Source organism: Diospyros lotus, chromosome 11, assembly GCF_014633365.1.
Source record: "Diospyros lotus cultivar Yz01 chromosome 11, ASM1463336v1, whole genome shotgun sequence".
Taxonomy (NCBI): Eukaryota; Viridiplantae; Streptophyta; class Magnoliopsida; order Ericales; family Ebenaceae; genus Diospyros; species Diospyros lotus.
In genome coordinates, this window is record NC_068348.1 from 22,620,688 (window position 1) to 22,638,822 (window position 18,135).

Consider the following 18,135-nt stretch of genomic DNA (forward strand, 5'->3'; position numbering starts at 1 on the left):
TATTTTAGCCAACCTGTCTTAATTCTATGTGTGACATCCTCGTGAATTTCTCCATCTTTTTTAATCACTGATTTCAAATATCAAAAATAGTCTTTTCTTTGTAAGATTTGATCTTCCAATTTTATTATGACATCCCCCACTCTTGCATTCTTACTAAATTTACATTCCATATATTCTGTTTTCTTTCTACTTAATTTAAATCCCCTAGATTCTAAATTGTTTCTTCACAATTCAAGCTTAGTGTTTACTCTTTCTTTTGTTTCATCCACCAACACTATGTCATCTGCAAATAGCATACACCATGGCACTTCTGTCTAAATATCTTTAGTGGGAGAGATATTAAAGTTTGATATGAAGTGTATGGAGTTAAATGAAAATATGATAAAAGACAGAAATACATGGAAGTCTAGAATTCATGTAACCGACCTCACATAGTGGGATAAAAGCTAGATATGTTATTGTTGTTATTAAACTAAATTAGACTAATGAACTTGGTTTATTTAAATTTCTTTACAAAAATAGTTTAATTTGAATTCTTTTTAGAAAGAGTTTACGGCTTCGTTTGGGTTCGTGAAACAAAAAACATACAAAATTCCATAGATGGTATTATATTATATATTATATATTATATAAAATGTAAAATTCCAGACTAATTAAAAGGAGTAAAATAACATAGTGCAACACATGGTAAAATATAAAAAAACAAAAAACCGTTACCGTTCAATTTTGTTCATTGTTTAAGTACATTTTATTTTATTTTGTTTCATTTCCAAATAAATTTTTTCAAATTTGATGAATATGTATCAAATATTGCGGTTGATGTTTTGCCCAGGAGAGTTTTAAATTTTAAGTATAGTGATTGCCTTCTCTCTGTATAAGTATAGAATCATACTAGATGCACACCTATTTTGTACATCTTAGACTACATAAGAAAATATTATGACCAAAATATCATGTGCCTCACATGCCCCTCACACGCCTCATGAGAGATTTTTTTGTCATAATACCCCCTTATGTAGCCCAAGATGTACAAAATAAGTGTACCAATAGCATTTTCCATAAATATAATCATTGTTGTAAACTGTAAAATAAATTTATAAATATATATATATATATATAACCATGATATTGTTTAAACCTAATTTAAACCAAACTAAACTACAATTTTACAATTTAGTTTCACTAATAAAATGTTTCGATTTAATCTTTAGTTTCTTCAAACCGTTTTAAAATTCTTTCATGTCAAACCAACTCGAACCATACACACCTTTATTGAGACTTCCCACTTTGTGAGGTCAGAAATAATTTTTTCCATATGCATTATGAACTTTCTATTTATTTTAAACTATGATCTTCCCAATCAACATAAAAAAAAAAAAAAAAAAAAAAAAAAACTTACCCTGGTAAGTAGAAAAGGAACCAATAAGCAGCAAACACCCTATTACTAGTACACACAGATTTAAACTTAAAATCAATAAATAACGGTCAGATACAAACAATATTCATGTAGAGTAAAGCAAAGGCCTGATTTGAAACTGCAGAGAGGATATAAAGAAAAACACATGAACTAAGCCCTACACACAAAAAACACAAAAAGGAGTGCCTTCTTTAAGCATGAATTCTCAGACCACTAAGCATATATCTTAGTTCTACTGTATGAGGCTTCAACAATCTTTCTTCACACATACATAAAACTAAGTGGAGCCTTGGAAACAATCTATAGTTGGCTGCCACCACAGGGAAGTTAAGTCTTCCAGAAGTCCATGCAATGCGTGGCAGAGTAAGCAATCTGCATGAACGAAAAGGAAGTCGATTAGAAATGAATCAAGAATAACACGACAAAGGCATGGCTGCATCAGAGTTACGAGTATTCAATTCGTATGATGCTAACGTACAAGCTAATGTAAAACTGGTCATACAATTTAGATCCTACGTCAAAAGTTCTAGATTTTCATGGGTACTGAAAGTTGTGGTATGTAGTTTCTTTGCTTACCTGAAGAAACATTCCCCAAAGTAGTAGCTAGTTCATCAGTTTATACATACAACATCTACAGAGAGATCATCATTTTTAAAGGTAATGGTGAAACACCTGACTGCAATCAAAATCTGACATTGGTCCTAAACTTCCAATAGTAAAATAGTGAAACACCTCCACTTTTGGAAAAGTAAAAAGAGAACTTCTTTAGCATACAAGACTTCCTAATTTATGACGATGGGGAGGGTGGGTTGTCCTTGCTTGCAACTTTACCCTTGCTTCAACAAAACAAAACAAACTATTTCCTCAATTCAAACCTAAGGCCTTCCCAATCTGAAGGCTCCCCCTCATTGTAACCTCCAAGAAGTCTAATGGAAATTAGCTTATTTAACACACTTAAAATGTTCTAAGCACAAAGATAATTGACATTAATGCAAGTAAAACAAAAATCTTATTACAGTAACTCCAAGATAAGATTTTACCGTTGGAATCCTATACGACCATGAAGCAAGGATAATTAGAAAAGAGCCCTTAACTGAGCAATGAAGATGATAAATTATGTAAATCCATTAATAAAAGATATCAAAATTGATCATTTTTCAAGTTATTCCAAATAAAAAAAATTATATCTTAGATCAATTGTTTTATGGAAGATGCTACTTAGAAAATCAAAACAAGATAGTTAAGGTGAAGGTGTATCATAGGAAAGATTACTAAGACTAAACAATAGGAAAGATTTTACTATACACAAATAGGAAGTTTCCTAAACACTTTAGGAAAGTTCCCTAAACACCGATTTAGAAATCTCCAAAAAACTAAAGATATGATTAGCTTCTAAACTAAGGACACTTTGACTAACAACTCTCTTTGAGATGCAAGCCAAAGTTTCATTATTTCTTCCTTCAGGAACGAACACTCCCCTTCAAGTTGGTGCATGGATATCTACCATTCCCAAATTACATACCAACTCTTAAAACTGTTTAGTGGGCAGCCCCTTTGTCAAAAGATCAGCTAGTTGTTTTTTTCGAGAGAACATAAATTAAGCCGGCTTCCAACTTCACCTTTATGAAGTATCTGTCTATCTCTACATGTTTGGTTCTATCATGTTGCACAGGATTATGTGCAATACTTATGGCTAACTTATTATCACAACACAACTTAATTGGTCCACTGCTAGCAAACTTTAGGTCTTCCAAAATAATTTTCAGCCACAACAATTCACATTGCCTTAGAGCCATGGTCCTGAATTCAACCTCAACGCTAGATCTAGCCACTATATTCTACTTCTTACTTCTCCATGACACCAAATTCCCCCTAGAAACACACAATAGCCGGTTGTGGAGCTTCTATCAGTTAAAGATCCTACATAATCTACATCTGTATACCTTATAATATCCAATTCATTTCCTAGTTTGAACAAAATCCCTTCGCCAGGTGTGCTTTTCAAATAACATAGGATTCTCCTTACAATCTACATATGTTCTTTATTGGACTATGCATGAATTGAATCACCAAGCTAACAACAAATGCAATATCCGGTCAAGTGTGTGACAAATAGATCAGTCTTCCCACCAATCTTTGATATCTTCCTTTGTCCACTGACTGATAAATAGAATTTTCTCCCAACTTGATGTTGGACTCTATTGGAGTACCTGCTCCTTTACCTCCTAGCAATCCTGTTTCCTTTAACAAATCCAATATATACTTCCAGTGTGACAAAAAAATCCCTTCTTTAGAATAGGCCACCTCTATTCCTAGAAAATACTTCAGTGCACCAAGGTCTTTGATCTCAAACGTTCTGGCAAGACTCTCCTTAAGTTATTTCTGCTCTTCAAAATCATTCTCAGTCACAATAATGTCATCTACGTAGACTAGCAAACAGTGTTCTAAAACGCGTTAGGCGCTAGTCAAGCACCAGATTGGGGCCTAGCGCCTAGGTAGGGCATAGGTGGATTGCTTTTCTTTTTTTTAGTTTTTAATATAATTTCAAGTTATTTTTAGATAAATCAAAGTTAAAAAGACAAATAAAACTTACATATATATAAATCAGAAACTTATATATATATAAACTGGGGTATTAGGCTAGGGTGGAGGAAGAACAACGAGAGAGATGATTGGCGGTGGCGGCGGCCAAGGGAAATTAGGGCCAAGAGAGACGACTGGAGCAACTTCGCAAGAGACGGTGGCAGCATGCGACGGGAGAGGCTGAGACAGAAAGGGCAAGCGGCAGCGGCAACGACTCCGCCAGAGACAGTCAGGGGTGGTGCACGAGAGAGAGAAGGGGAAAGTGATGAGAGAGATAAGGGGTAAAGGGAAACAAAAACCCTAACTATCAATTTATACAAAATGGATTAGGTGGCCCGGTGGCCCAGGCGATTCATGCGACCTAGGCGGTTCATGCGACTAGGCACCGCCTGGTACCGATTAGCCGGGCCAGTGCCTAAGGGGACCGATTAGGCCATAATCGCGGCGATCAGCGACCGCCTAGGTCGATTTTTAGAACACTTCCAGCAAAGTTATTGTCCTTCCCTCCATTGAATGTTTAATGAAGAGAGTATGATCTCTACTTTAATGATATCTCATCTATTTCATAGCCTTAGAGAACTTGTCAAACCATGCCCTTAGTGACTGTTCAAGCCCATAGAGTGCCTTCTTTAATTTACATACCTTTCCTAAAATTTCTTTGTCAAATCCTGGCGATGGCTCCATAAATACTTCTTCTAAGTCTCCATGCAAAAAAGCATTTTTGACATCAAATTGTTGCAACTACCATCCATAATGTGTTGCTAAGGCTAAGAGGATCCTTACTGTTGTCATCTTTGTCACGGGTGCAAAGGTCTTTAGGTAATTAATGCCATAGGTTTGGGTGTACTTTTTAGCAACTAGCTAAGCCTTATACCTCTCTAAAGTACCATCTGCATTATACTTTAGATTAAAGACCCATCTACAGCCCACATGTCTGATTCCCTTTGGTTTAGGCACCATGTCCTAAGTCTGATTCTTTTCCAAGGCTCTCATCTCCTCTTGCATTGCTTGCATCCAATTATGATCCTTTAAAACCTCATCAATTGCCTTAGGAATAACAATGATATCCAGAAAGGTCAAGAAACTTCTATGTTTTGCGAACAAGCGATGATAAGAGAGAGTTGGCCAATGGATGTTGTGTACAACTCTTGATTCTTTTTCTAATAGCAATAAGCATATCCAAGTCATTAGGAACAGGATTAGAAGAAGAACTAGAGGGATAAGTGATTTCAATACCTAAACTTAGAGTGGATGTTGGTCCAAGAGAAGGATGTAGAATAGGTTGTGTTCTTCTCTTGAAAACATAAGGGGAACCTTTAAACTTGACCGGGGATAATAGCATTGGCCGTGGCTATGCTTCTCGTGGTTTGGGTCTGTCCTGTTCACCCAAGGGGGAAGTAGATGAGTCAGGGATAGCTACTGTTTCAGTCTTTGGGTGTAACTCAAGAGGCAAATCCAAGATAGGGAGACCACCACTTTGGTCACCACTAGTAACATTCTCCCCATGGTGACCAGGACTAGAGGAACCAAACAATAATTGAGCTTCAACAAATGTAACATCCTTGGACACAGAGAATTTTCTGGTAAGAGAATGATAACATTTTAGCCTTTTTGAGTAGGGGAATAACCAAAAAAGATGCACGTAAGTGCTTGAGGATTAAGCTTATCCCTATGATGCTTAGAAATATGAACAAAAGACACAGTCAAAAACTTTTAAAGGAAGGGAGGTATGAAGACCAACATTCAAGAAATGGAAGGACAAACACTGGAATGGACTTTGATGATTTAGGAGCTTAGAAGGAACCCGATTAATCAGATATGCAGTAGTTAAGACTACTTCTCCCCAAAAATGTTTAGGAACAAACTGATGAAGGAGAAGAGCCCTAGTAACATTAAGTAAATGTCGCATTTTCCTTTCAACCACTCTATTTTGTTGAGGAGCATCCACACATGATGACTTATGGACAATCCCTTCCTACTGGAAAAATTGATACAAGTGGTGATTAAAATAATCTCTTGCATTATCAACACGAAATCTTTTAATGTAGGATCCGAATAAGGTAGAAATCATCTTACAGAATATAGGCAAAATAATGCTAATAGCAACCTTATCCTTTAAGAGATATAACCAAGTCATCCTTATACAATCATCAATGAAAGATATGAACCATCTAGTCACAGAAAAATTAGGGATCCTAGATGGCCCCCAAACATCCGAATATATCAAAGAAAATGGAGACTAGTGACACTTAAACCCCTAAATAAAGTAGGAAATAGAGATTGCATCAAACTAAAAGGAGGATGTCCTAAACAATAATGTTAAAGCCATATCTCGGTCATAGGAGCAGGCTGTGATGAACAGGCAAGAATAGCTTGATCCCCTTTAGTGAAAACACAACTTTTCTTCAAGTAATACAACCCATTCCATTCCTTAGTAGCACCAATCATCTTCCCCGTGTCCAGTGCCTGAAACTTACATTTATGAGGAGAGAAAATAACACGACAATTAAGGTATTTCGTGAGCTAATGAACTGGGATTAAATTGTTATAAAGATTAGGAACATGAAAGACCTGTTGAATAGGTCATGAGAAATTGAGTGTAACATTACCTTCAACGGCTATAGGAATGTATTACCATTGGCTATTGTTATTTTCTTGGAAATACTCATTGAATTATAGGATTCAAACACATTTAGGTCATAGGTCATATGGTCAGTAGCTCCTGAGTCTAGAATCCATAAATCATTCCTAATAGTATGTGAGGCAGTAGAGATTCAGAATGAAAACAAGTACCTGCTTGTGCCAGTGAGCAGGTGCCATCTTGAATGGCTTTCAGAAAGATTTTTAGCTTACCGATTTCATCAGCATTCAATTAGCTTAAGTCAGAAGTTGTATCTGGATCTGCCTTCTTAGTAATGGTTTCCTCCTCCTTGTTTACATTATAAGCCCGCGCTTGGTTTTTGGACTGTAGATTTCTAAAACTTTCTATCTTATTCAAAACTACCGCTTTTCCATGTAACTTAAAATAGGTTCCCCTAGTTTGCTTAGGTTTTTTGCAAAATAAACACCACAAACTCTCCCGATCTTGTGGTCTAGGATGTGGATCATTCCTTCCCTTTTGAGACTTGAATTGAGAGCCATCCATCTTGTTTGTTACCATTGTTGATCCCTCAGGATTAGTCTCATTGAACATGGCTATCCTTCTATATTCCTCACTATGAATTATAGAAAACACTTCATTAAGTGATTGAAGTTTTTCTCTTCCAAGAACCTGCACTCTCACTTGGTCATACTCAGCATTAAGTCCACCAAAAAACTCAACAATTCTGTCCCACTCAAATATACAAGTAAGGGTGGTTGCATCTTCACTACACACCATCTTAATACCTTAATAGTGATATAATTCAAGTCAATATCCATTCATCTTATTATAATACTCAGTGATTGTCAAAGACCCTTGCCTTGTACTACTTAACTTTGTTTTAATGTCAAATATTACAAAAGCATCTTGTACCTTAGAATAAGTACGCTTTACAGTGTCCCAAATCTCTTTAGCAAAAGATAAGAACATATAATTCCTGCTTACCCCAGGCTACATTGAACTCCAAAGGCAAGACCTGATCATTGAATCCTCAATATCCCATGCAAGAAAATCTGGATTCGAGGTCTTGAGGGTTGGCTCGGTTAAATGAGCTATCTTACCTTGCCCTTTCAAAAACGTTCGCACAAGTTGAGACCACTGTAGGTAGTTTTTACCATCGAGACGACAAGAATGATACATTCCTAGCAATTCACTAGTTGAAGTGTTTCCCATAGGTGGATCAACCAAAACACCATCTCCTTTTGGCACTAGAGTAGTGGTTTTCAAAATTTCTGAATTGGTAGAGGAGATAAATGGCTGATAAATTAGAATCAAACCAAAAAAAAAAACAATTATACGGCAATGAAGGCACACAGTCATCAAATTAAGAAGATAATAAAGGCAGATCACTATGGCTCTGATTCTATGTGAAAACTGAATATATTCTTCATTACTTTGTATGGACAAATACAAGTCCTCTTATAGAGATAGGGATTATACAACATAGCAAAGATTACTAAGACTAAACAATAGGAAATATTTTCCTATACACAAATAGGAAGTTTCCTAAACACTGAAGGAAAGTTCCCTAAACGCCAATTTAGAAATCTCCAAAAAACTAAATATATGATTAGTTTCTAAACTAAGGACACTTTGACTGACAACTCTCTTTGAGATGCTAGCCAAAGTTTCCTTATTTCTTCCTTCGGGAACCAATAGTTTCAATTTCTTATTATCCTCCCCTTTTGGTAGCACTGGTAGATTGCTCCTTTGTGACTAGAAAGTAATGGGTTTGAATTATGGAAATAGCCTCCTTCGTAAGGTTGCATAAAAAAATGATCCTTCCCCAACCCTCACAAAGCAGGAGCCTCATGCAATGCCCTTTATAAACAAGGTCAATAGAACCTACATTTTCATAAATAAGATACCCTCTAATCTACCAAATTCCAAATATAGATGTGCAGAACACTTTTATTGGTCTTTCAAAAGGATATCACATCATCATCAACAGCACCTTATCCTAACCAAGTTAAGGTTAGTGGCTGCCTTTCAAAAGGACAATCTAGTCAATACATGCCCCTGGCTTTACAAGACCCTGTCTAATGGTATTGACCTTGAACAGCCATGGCAAAAAGAAAAGTGAACAACTCTTATCTCCTTCCCAGTCTTTCCCTACCTCTTCCAACCCTCTTCCCATAGAACAGAAACTCCATTTGGTTCAGTTTGTGGGGTGTTAGATCACAACCCTCAGTTAGCATGGTAGTGGTCTAAGGGACAAAACCACTTTTCCCATCCCCTTTGTGTTCCACAAATCTTTGAATAAACCCTAACCTAGTGACACAAAAAATTGCAGAGTTGAAAATTACTTCTGTGATAAAAGCAGTCAATTATTTCATGCAAGAGATGAAGATCTACAAATGGAAAAAAGAAAAAGAAAAAAAATCACCATACAAGAATCAAATTTGATTAGGATTGGAAGAATTTTTTTAGCATAGATTACTCCACCTCCTTTAGAGCTCTTCTATCATGCGTACTAGTAATCCCATTACCTTATTGAATCATCTACCAAGAAATCAGACTTTAGAACTTGTCCACCAAATCTGTCTCATTTAGGCTGTGATTAATAAGCATGTATCAATCCTTGCACTGAAAGTTATAGTGCCTCTTAGTAGTCAAAGGTTTAACTGTGCCTCTCTATTGGAATGCTATTACTTATGGTCTTGTACTAGCATCACAAGGCAGAATTCTGTTCCTCTAGTTTTGGGTATTTTAGTCTTTTCTCTTTGCTTTACATTATTTTATGACTTAGTCCTATACTGATAGCACTAGGACCTACTAGTCAAGCAAGGATCCTACAGAATACTGAGCATGCAAGGACCCATCATGTTCACCCAGCCAGTAAAATATAGGCTAAAAAAGACTATAGCATTTAGAAAACAGAGCCGCTTAATGTGTCATATACATAAGAGTCATAGGCAGCAAAGGTCAAACACTAACTCCTGGCTAAAAGGCTAAGAAGAACAATACGGATGTGGGACAGCTAATAGAATTGCATAACTTTGAAGAAGAGAAGTTTTTTTTTTTTCTTTTTTTTGTGGTTGGGGGTGGGGGGGGGGGGGGGTGGTTTGAAGAATAGAGGGAGACCCGAAGGGTGGGGGGGGGGAGAGAGAGAGTATTCAGCAAGGAGAAGGAAGAATTTTATTAGGGTAAATTATCCCCAGACCAGGGTAGTTTGATCATTTGTATGAAGACCCCTTGTGCATTAAAAAAGCCCCTAGAGATCCCAGTAGTTTAATTTTTTTTTGCTCAGACACCATCTCTGTTGCTAATGATGTTAATTAAACACTAATTAAGTCAAATTCAATTAATGAACCCCAATTAAATTATAACCAAAAACAAAAATAAAAATTCAAAAAAAAATACAAAACCTTCTGACTGCCAGCAGGTTCCAGCTGCTGGAACCAAGGAGTTGTACAATGGTCTCCAGTGATGTCAATTTCATGAGGATGTGGGTTGAAGTCCTTATGATTATGTGCTATAGATGTTCCAAAGGGTTCTTTGCTATTTCAGTGGATTGATGATGGTTGACAGCTCCAGGTGCAGTTGCAAATGGCTTGGTGCTGATGGACTCAGATGACAAGGATTGTGCCAACAAGGGACCCCCAATGCTCTGTTCTGATGGGTGCAAGCTTCTAATGGTACAAAGATGGTGTCCATGATGGTCAACAATGATGGCATTCAAAGGTTGAAGATGATGGTAGTGATTCTCAGCTAAGGGGATATGTAGTTGACAAAGAAAATTGTTGCAGATAATGACTGTTGATTTTTTTTTTTTCCATGATGACTGTTGAAGAGGCATTGTGCCGTGGATCAAAGTTTGCAATCCACTGTAAATCCTATCTGAGCTGAGATTTGGTGAGGATTGTAGCAATGTGGGTTGGACAAAGTTTGTTCTCATACCAAATTTGATCCTTGACAACCAATAGCATTGAAGAAGTTTAAAGAAGAGAAAGAAGTAGGAAAGGGAAAAAGAGGAAAAGGAGTGTGGGGGATGCAGGAGACCCGAGAGAGAGAGAGAGAGAGAGGAGGGTTTAGCAGGAAGGAGAAATAACAATTTTTATTCAAAATCAACAAGTTGCCTTTCAGATTACATCCGAAGCCTATTTGAAACTAGAAGATAATTCGAACCTTCAATCAACTGAAATAGCAAAGACTGTATTCCAAATGGAGCCATTTGCAACTGCACCTGGAGCTGTCAACCATCATCACCAAGGTAAATAGCAAGGTATTTGCAAATGGCTTGGTGCTGATGTCTTTGCTAAGGTATATGATGAAGAATGAGCAAGGTAAATAAATCTCGTCAACAATAAAATCTAAAACCTAAATTCTAAAATTTAAATAAGACTTAAATCCTAATATCAAAATTTACTATTTAATACATCAATTTCTCATCATATATCTTGCTCGGTTTCAGTGAGTGAAGAATATGAGCAATGAGCTTAGCAACGTGAGCCTGGCAGTTATTGTGTGTGTGTGTGTGTGAGAGAGAGAGAGAGAGCTCTACTAAATACTCAAAAGTTTTATTCATTCCCACAAAAAGAAAACATATTTTTGTATTACACCAGTGAGACCTCTCTTAAAACTACTAGTACCTAATAAGGTAACCTAATACCACTTAAATTCTATCACACAATATAGTAAAATTCCAAATAAAACTATAATTCGTTTAGATAAAATTAAAAACTCCTAATCACATAAAACTAGTATCTTTATTTATTATTTTGTGAGTCCCAATAATCATGCTTTTATTATGTTCCCTCTGTCCTATCCCTTTTTTCACTTTTATGTAGTATAGTATAGACGCTTGAATTCTTTGTAAGGCATGGAATTTGACAATGGAGAATCTCCATACTGATGCATGTTCTACAAAAATAAACAATCATAAACCAAAAGTTCCTACTAGAACCATAAACAGCGTGTTTATGCTTCTTCTTTTTTTTTCTTTTTGCCTTTAAATTTGGGAGGGGGTATGCTATTAAAATCTCTTCTTCTTCCTTTTCTTTTTGCATAGTAAATTTCATCTTCTCCTCTAAACAATTGAGCTCATTAAAAAAATATACAATGAAAGTATTTACTACCATGAAAAAGACTATCACAGTAAAGGGAAGAAAAAATCTTCCTCAATAGTTAAACCTATTATTCAAGAATAGGGAAAAGAGGCAGGGGAAGGGACAACCTAAAATCTCCCAGACACCAAAGCAAAAGAGTTTCTATTATGTTCCTCAAAAATTCTTTTTGTTCCAAAGAAATCCAAGAGAAATGAATAATTTTAATTGGTTTCTTAACACCACCATGTCATGACCCCAAGGATAGTTTAATAAATATAATAGGAGTTGGCATGCAATATACAATAATTGTAATTTCTTTTCCTTTTTTCTATTATAGGGTTTTGTCATATTCTATAGGCAGTTAGGCTAGTTGTTATATTGCACATGGGAGCATGTGGGAGGCTGTTAAGCTCTATATAAGCCACAACTGAGGTTGGAAGGATTATGCTTGAATTGATAAACAAATATCTTAATTCCCTCTCTACAATTTTCTCTCAATCTCCCTCCAAATCTCCCCCTCTTTCTCTCATTTCCCCCTAAATCTTCTTCTCCATATTGTTCTCCCTTAATTCCCTCCCTCAATTCCTTCCAATTCCTCTTTTAACCTAGCATGAACCCTAGGTTCGTGACAAATAGTATCAAAGCCAATCGTTCCTCGACTGTGATTCCAGCAAACTCGTAGCAATTTTGTTCGAAGGACTGAATTCCGACGGTGATCTAAACCGGCGGTTCTCAGCTCTTGATAGGTGAGTGCAAGCAGCAATTTCGATTAGATTCTGGGAAATCAAAGGATGGGTCATAACCGAGAGAGCAAAACAACTCTTGGTTCGAAATTGAGAAGCGAAGCGCAGGTTGGTTTCAAAAGCCGTGCATCATTCCAGGGAATTCAAGTAGCAGGTCAAAGGTGACACAAACATAGGAACGTTCGTTATGGGTGATCGGTGGCGAGCCGATCATTTTTCCGCTAGAACTCAGATGGCCTTCAGCAATTGATGCAAATTAGGAAGTTGACGACGAGAAGCAAGTTCCTATGCCATTATTAAACATCAACTAGTTGCTAGTCATAGGCAATTCTAGCAAATCAGAGTGGAGGCGATTCCAACCCAAACGAACGGTGATTGGGTGAGGCAAGCACAAGCAAGCAAGCCTGATCCAAACGGTGAGAAGCGATTCTGGGTTAGGCGAGCACGAATTCAATCAGGTGCATTGTTGATGCTGTCGCTTTGATCAGTTGGGGATTCTGACCCAGACGGTGAACTATAGTGGACGTTTCGAGGTGATAGGAGTCCGTCGGAGGCGCGATTCTGAAGCAAGGACAACGGTGGAGTCAAGGGATGATTAAGTCCGGCACGTGGTGGAGTAAGGAAATCCGAAGTCGAACGAAGCAGCTTGTGACTCCTCCTAACCACTGTTAATTTGCAATTCTGGCGGTGGGCGGCTTCAATTGAGGATTAGGCTTACGAATGCGATCAGTTTTAGGCTTTCGATTCCTCTTATTGCCGCTAAATTCTGTGAGTCTCGGCCAAATTACAAGAGGTGAAATTCCAAGATTACAAGACCAATTGGGTGGTAGGAGGTGGACGAGTAGTTCTAGTCCAGATTGAGAAGGCTTAAGTCGACTTGGTTGGGCGGTGTTTCAAACGATTCAGTGATCCAGTGGCAAATTCGACGGAATTCGAAATTCCAACAAGTGACCCTCGACTGCTAATTTCAGAGGATGTACAAAGATCTTGTTTATTGGCCTTTGGCTTGTCCTGCTCATGAGATTTCTGCCATGACGGACAGTGCACGCATGAGACCATAGGAGCCTCAATTGCAGCACAAGATTTCAACCATGATGGGCAGTGCACGTATGAGACCAACGGAATCTCAATTGTAGTAGAAGGATGACGTATTTCCAATAGGCTATCCTGCTCGTGAGACCAGGGGAAGTAGTGCGCACACGATACGATTGGAACCTCAACTGCAAGAAAAGAATGTTGTGTTTTCATCCAACAAAAATCATGAGGAGTTTGGGTCGAATTAGGAGACACAGGAATAGTCATTAGACCCTTGTGTTAGCAAAACGTGCAAGGAATTTGGTTGTATGATACGAGAGCAGTTGCAAGAGTTTGCAAGAATACTGACCAAGAAGTATCACTACAACTTTCCTGCTGAATTCTTTGAGAAACCAAGAAGAAACGTTTCAGATGACTAGCCAAGAAGTTCTCACCAGAAGATGATTGATTCAAACAAGCAATCGTCAGGATTGAATTATTGTAACAGAGGATTCTTGGAGAAGGAAGCTGTGGAGAGCGAGCTTCTGAAATATTCCGATGAGCAAAAAGAAGAAGGTGTTGTTGAAGTGAAGGAGAAAAATGTTGAGAGTGAGCTTCGAGAATATTCTGAGAAACAGAAAGAAGATGTGGTTGAATTACCGACAGGGGCAGATGGTTTGTTTGTTGGGGAACCTCCATATGAGGACATTAAGGGTCTGGATTTCGTGGTATTTGAGCAGTCGGAATTGACAATTTTGAGTGGTCATGTTGAAAGGAAGATGATTAATAAGCTACATTCACATCCTCGAGTAGAAATTAAGTCACCTAATGATCCATCCAAGAATGAATCCATCTTTCCTTTGCCTCTTTCAAATTTCTTTTAGGTGAAGGACTTGCTTAGGGACAAGCACCTTCTACAACTTCGGTCTGTTATTCCATCAAGCACTCACAGATTTGAACCTGAAGTCATTGAGGTCGATCAGGTTGCTTCTATTGAAGTTCTAAACCAAATTATGCCTGGGATGGATCTTGGAAACCTAAGAACAAAGAAGAAGAGGCCTAGGAGGAGAAAGAAGGAAAGAGGAATGAAACAGATTGAGAAGGCTGGAATTGGGTGAAGAGCCATGGCTACTTGCTACAAGTTCTTGGGGACAAGAAAGGATAGTTTAGTAAATATAATAGTGGGAGTTGGCATGCAATACACAATAATTGTAATTTTTTTTCCTTTTCTATGTTATAGGGTTTTGTCCTATTCTATAGGCAGTTAGGCTACTTGTTATATTACACATGGGAGCATGTGGGAGGCTGTTAGGCTCTATATAAGTCACAGCTGAGGTTGGAAGGATTATGCTTGAATTGATAAACAAAGATCTTAATTCTCTCTCTAGAATTTTCTCTCAATCTCCCCCTCTCTCTCGTTTCCCCCTAAATCATCTTCTCCATACTGTTCTCCTTTAATTCCCTCCCTTAATTCCTTCCAATTCCTCTTTTAACCTATCACAAACCCTAGGTTCGTGACACACCATTGCCAAGAGATTGTTGTTTTTACTGATCAAATTTTCTTTTTAAATCTATAAGGCCTCCCTGACCCTGTTTGTGGATCACAAATTCCAAACACCAGAAAACTTCATAAGGTTTTATTTAGTTTCACAAGGAATGTACATAATCTAGAAATGTGAATTTGTTAAGCCACAGTCGTAACATGACTCTGAGGTTGAAATGCAATGAGGAAAATCTAATGCAAGAAAGGTTCCATTTACATCTGGAGATAATTATTAAAGTTAGTCATAGAAATGCATTAGCTTATTCTTGGAAACTTGTACAAAATACCTAGGCCAGCTTATAAATTGGTTTATGAGCTAAGGTTATGATTGGTCATAGGCAAGCTCTCGAATTCTCTTCCTAACAGCTCTATAGTTCAAGAGAATTTAATTTTGTTATTAATTTTCCTTATAAAAGAGAACCAAGGACAGAAGGTAAATCTTCTGGCTCATTGGGCTAACTGTCCTAGAAAGGAAGTGTAAAAAGGTAAATCTTCTAGAAAGGAAGTGTACATTTGAGATTTAATTTGAAATCTACCCTAAATCCAATCTTCTTCCTCTCATAGAAAGAATGAACTTGTTTCCTGAAATCCCATATGCTTGCATAGTAAACATAAAAACATTCCTTCTATAGTAGCTAAGACATAATAACTAATGTGTTAAATTTTCAGGGATGTGTTCTCACAGGTAAAGTGATGATATAAAAAGATAAATTTACCTCTCTATCTTATAGCTTAAACTTTTAGATGAGTCGGTATTCAATAATTCAATATGATATTAGAGCAGGAGATGGTCTTGGCTCAAATCTCATTGAGATTCCAATGTTTAAATAGTTGCACATGCCTGTCTAAATCACATATTGAAGCCTATCACAACTGAGAGGACATATTGAGTGTAAAGATAATAATATAAAAGATAAAATTACCCCTGGTCTCATATAGTTTAAGCTTTTAGATGAGTTGGTCATCAATAATTTAACACAGGTAAAGTTCAGCTTTATACCATCATTCATAAAGCAGCTACCTGAACATGCCAAAAAGGAATATTAGGCTTTGTGGTGCTACTTTTCTGCATGCCCTCGCTTAGCTTTACGACGTACTTGGTTTGAGTTTCCATTTCGGACAGGTTTCTTCACCTTTTTACTGCAAGTTTAGGTAGAATGGAGTGAAAATTATAATTCTAACAGCAGCTCCCCCCAATAGAAACAAAACGTGTACCATGTTATATATAGAACTGTATCTTTCTTTTTCTTTTCTTTTTTTCATTTTGCAGTTATCATATTGGAATGTTGAACAACATCTATTTTCCTTATTTCCTTGCACTTTCCGATGGGGTAAAGATATTGCAAAATCAACATTAACCTCTTGATACAAACAAAGATAAAAGCAAATATTGATTAAAAAAAAAGTCAGAGAAATATACTGCAGATCAGTTATACTGACCAGAAAATGGCTGAACAAACTTTATACAAAATGATGACAGGCAGGGCCAATGAAGCAGAGGCCTACAACAAATAAAATTAGACACATAATAACTGTCAAGTAAACTATAAATACAATCCGTAAGACAACAAAAATTCCAAGCAAGGTAGAATCACTAATACGTACAGCAAACCACACTAACTCCTTGGTTGCCAGAGCTCTTGTGAGCTCATGCTTTTGCAAATTATCCTGCACTGTGTCTTGGACCTTCGTAAGACAATAATAAAATTAAAAAAATACACATTGGGAAAAACAAAACAAAAAAAAAGGAGAGTGCGTTAGAAACATCACTTGATTTTCCAATCTTGTCTGATCAGTACCCATAAGATAAATTTCTTGTGCAATCAATTTTCTTTCATACAAGGAAGTTTTTCTTTACATCATCTTTACAAAATTTCTTCATTTTCAATATACAAGAATGGAGAATATTTTGGATAATTCAATGTAGTCTATAGGTCTTTAAAATGGATCCACGATTGTTATCAAGTATTCATAAGGAGTCCCAAGAAGACATAAAAAGAATAATGGAGGTTGTGTGACACAAATCCCATTAGATGATGATATCTGTCAATTCTGTTCCCTTCATACAACACACAGAAATGCTAACAAGATTGGAATTCCACTTGCTGCATATACCTGTTAGCCTCAAGAGCAACAATAGCTAAACAACAGTAAGGCTTTGATATGACATTGTTGTTGTAGAGTTCAAGGAGGGCAAGCTTTGGTAACAACAGTAAGGCTTTGATATGACATTGTTGTTGTAGAGTTCAAGGAGGGCAAGCTTTGGTAACAACAGTAAGGTTTATCCTTTGTGACTACAAGGTCACGACCAAGTTTTGGAAACAATCTTTTTGCAGAACAAGGGTAAGACTACAAATAACCCTCTCCTAAGACTTGCAAAGCAAGGAGGTTCACAACACAGAGGTATGCAAAGTATTGTTGTTAGTTCACTTTGTCTTGATTTTTTACTTTTTTCTTTTTTTTTTTTTTGGACCTCCTCACTGCACCACCATGACTCATTTGGTCTTGAGCTTCTGCTTTCAACTCTCCTAGAATAGTTTTTATGTCTGCTGAATTGCAATAACTATCTCCTTCCACATAAAATTTGACTCAACTTATTTCAATCTTTTCTACCACACTTTTTAAATAACCTATTTTTTTGCCTTTTAAACCCCACCTTTGATTCTTAAGCTTATCTTTGTATCAATCTTCCCCTATTTTTTGACATGCCAAGGGCAATAAGTCCATGTTTTGTAGTTAGACAGCAGGTGAGCAGGAAGAGAAAGAACCAAATTTGAGATAGACGTTGGCATTGCAATATCTACACCTGACACTAATATCTGAGTCCATGTAATATAAAAACTGATAGAAAATAAAACAAAATTACATCACAACTCATAAGTAAGAGAAGATTATAGCAAACTATCTACCTGCTGATGATAGATAGATGCAGATTCAAGAAACTTGCCATAAGCATCAACCATCTTCTTTGCATATGGCTTCACAGCACCCCGTACTTTATCAACATGGGGCTTTGTCATGGTGGCAACCTGATTAATATATGGCTTGCTAACTTTCTTAACTTCCTGCAACCAAATAATTTTATTGAAGAGGCATATGGTTGCACCTCAATATAGTAGGCAAACAAGAAAAGTATTAAAAGGTAT

General features: G+C 36.9%; 1 protein-coding gene across 2 annotated transcripts in view; it reads right to left on the reverse strand.

Annotated features, from left to right (window-relative positions):
* Positions 1-1,458: 1,458 nt before the first annotated feature.
* The window catches only part of LOC127812938 (uncharacterized), a 45,865-nt gene continuing 29,188 nt past the window's right edge, over positions 1,459-18,135 (reverse strand). Inside the window, exons 11-15 of one of the 2 annotated variants that reach the window (XR_008026021.1) lie at positions 17,899-18,054; positions 16,595-16,675; positions 16,430-16,491; positions 15,990-16,129; positions 1,459-1,789 (exon numbers count right to left, since the gene is read on the reverse strand). Coding sequence is in view for 1 of the 2 variants with exons in the window: in XM_052353541.1 (XP_052209501.1) it covers positions 16,048-16,129; positions 16,430-16,491; positions 16,595-16,675; positions 17,899-18,054 (381 nt within the window). In the remaining variant the exon portion in view is untranslated. The remainder of the gene's footprint in view (positions 1,790-15,989; positions 16,130-16,429; positions 16,492-16,594; positions 16,676-17,898; positions 18,055-18,135) is intronic. The other variant, XM_052353541.1, reaches the window with a different exon arrangement.